Source organism: Neophocaena asiaeorientalis, unplaced genomic scaffold (genome assembly GCF_003031525.2).
Source record: "Neophocaena asiaeorientalis asiaeorientalis breed wild unplaced genomic scaffold, Neophocaena_asiaeorientalis_V1.1 scaffold40, whole genome shotgun sequence".
Lineage (NCBI taxonomy): Eukaryota > Metazoa > Chordata > Mammalia > Artiodactyla > Phocoenidae > Neophocaena > Neophocaena asiaeorientalis.
Window position 1 is genome coordinate 9,148,261 of NW_020185335.1, and position 684 is coordinate 9,148,944.

General features: G+C 68.1%; 1 protein-coding gene across 1 annotated transcript in view; it reads left to right on the forward strand.

Annotated features, from left to right (window-relative positions):
* Position 1: 1 nt before the first annotated feature.
* The window catches only part of CMIP (c-Maf inducing protein), a gene marked incomplete at its 5' end in the record, with an annotated part of 235,057 nt that continues 234,374 nt past the window's right edge, over positions 2-684 (forward strand). Inside the window, one exon of the mRNA XM_024735722.1 lies at positions 2-274. Coding sequence (XP_024591490.1) covers positions 2-274 — 273 coding nt within the window. The remainder of the gene's footprint in view (positions 275-684) is intronic.

A 684-nucleotide genomic window follows, 5' to 3' on the forward strand; every position in this document is an offset into this window, starting at 1 on the left:
CGGCGGCGATTCCCGGCAGCTCGAGGAGACCAAGCCGCTGCTGGGGAGTGACGTGCCGGCCCCCGAGGGCACGAAGATGGGCGCCGTGCCCTGCCGCCGGGCCCTTCTGCTGTGCAACGGGATGAGGTACAAACTGCTGCAGGAGGGCGACATCCAGGTCTGTGTCATCCGGCACCCGCGGACCTTTCTCAGCAAGATCCTCACCTCGAAATTCCTGAGGCGCTGGGAGCCGCACCACCTAACGCTGGCCGACAACAGCCTGGCGTCCGCCACGGTGAGTCGCTCTGCGCGGCGGCGCGCCTGCACCCCCGCGGCTCCCCTCGGGGCCCGGGAGGCGCCCCCTCCCACCGGCTGCCCCCTGCCTGCAGCTGCACCTGGAGCCCGGGGCCTGCAGGGCGCCGGCGGGCGGGAAGAACCGGGCGCCCCCCTCCTGGCCTGGGCTCCGTACTGGATCGTGGAATCCGAAGCTCTGCCCTGCCGGCGGGCTCGGGGAGACCCTTAGAATTATGGAGAGGATCTGGCCCACCCCAGACTGAGCATTTGGGTACCTCCGGGCCCAGCGCTTGTGTTAATTACGGATGGGACCTTGGGATAGACCCCCGAGGCTGGGCCCTGATGGTGGTGGGGTTCCCTTTCGGAAAGCACATCTGGATCTGCGGCGGATGGGAAAACAAAACAACCAGA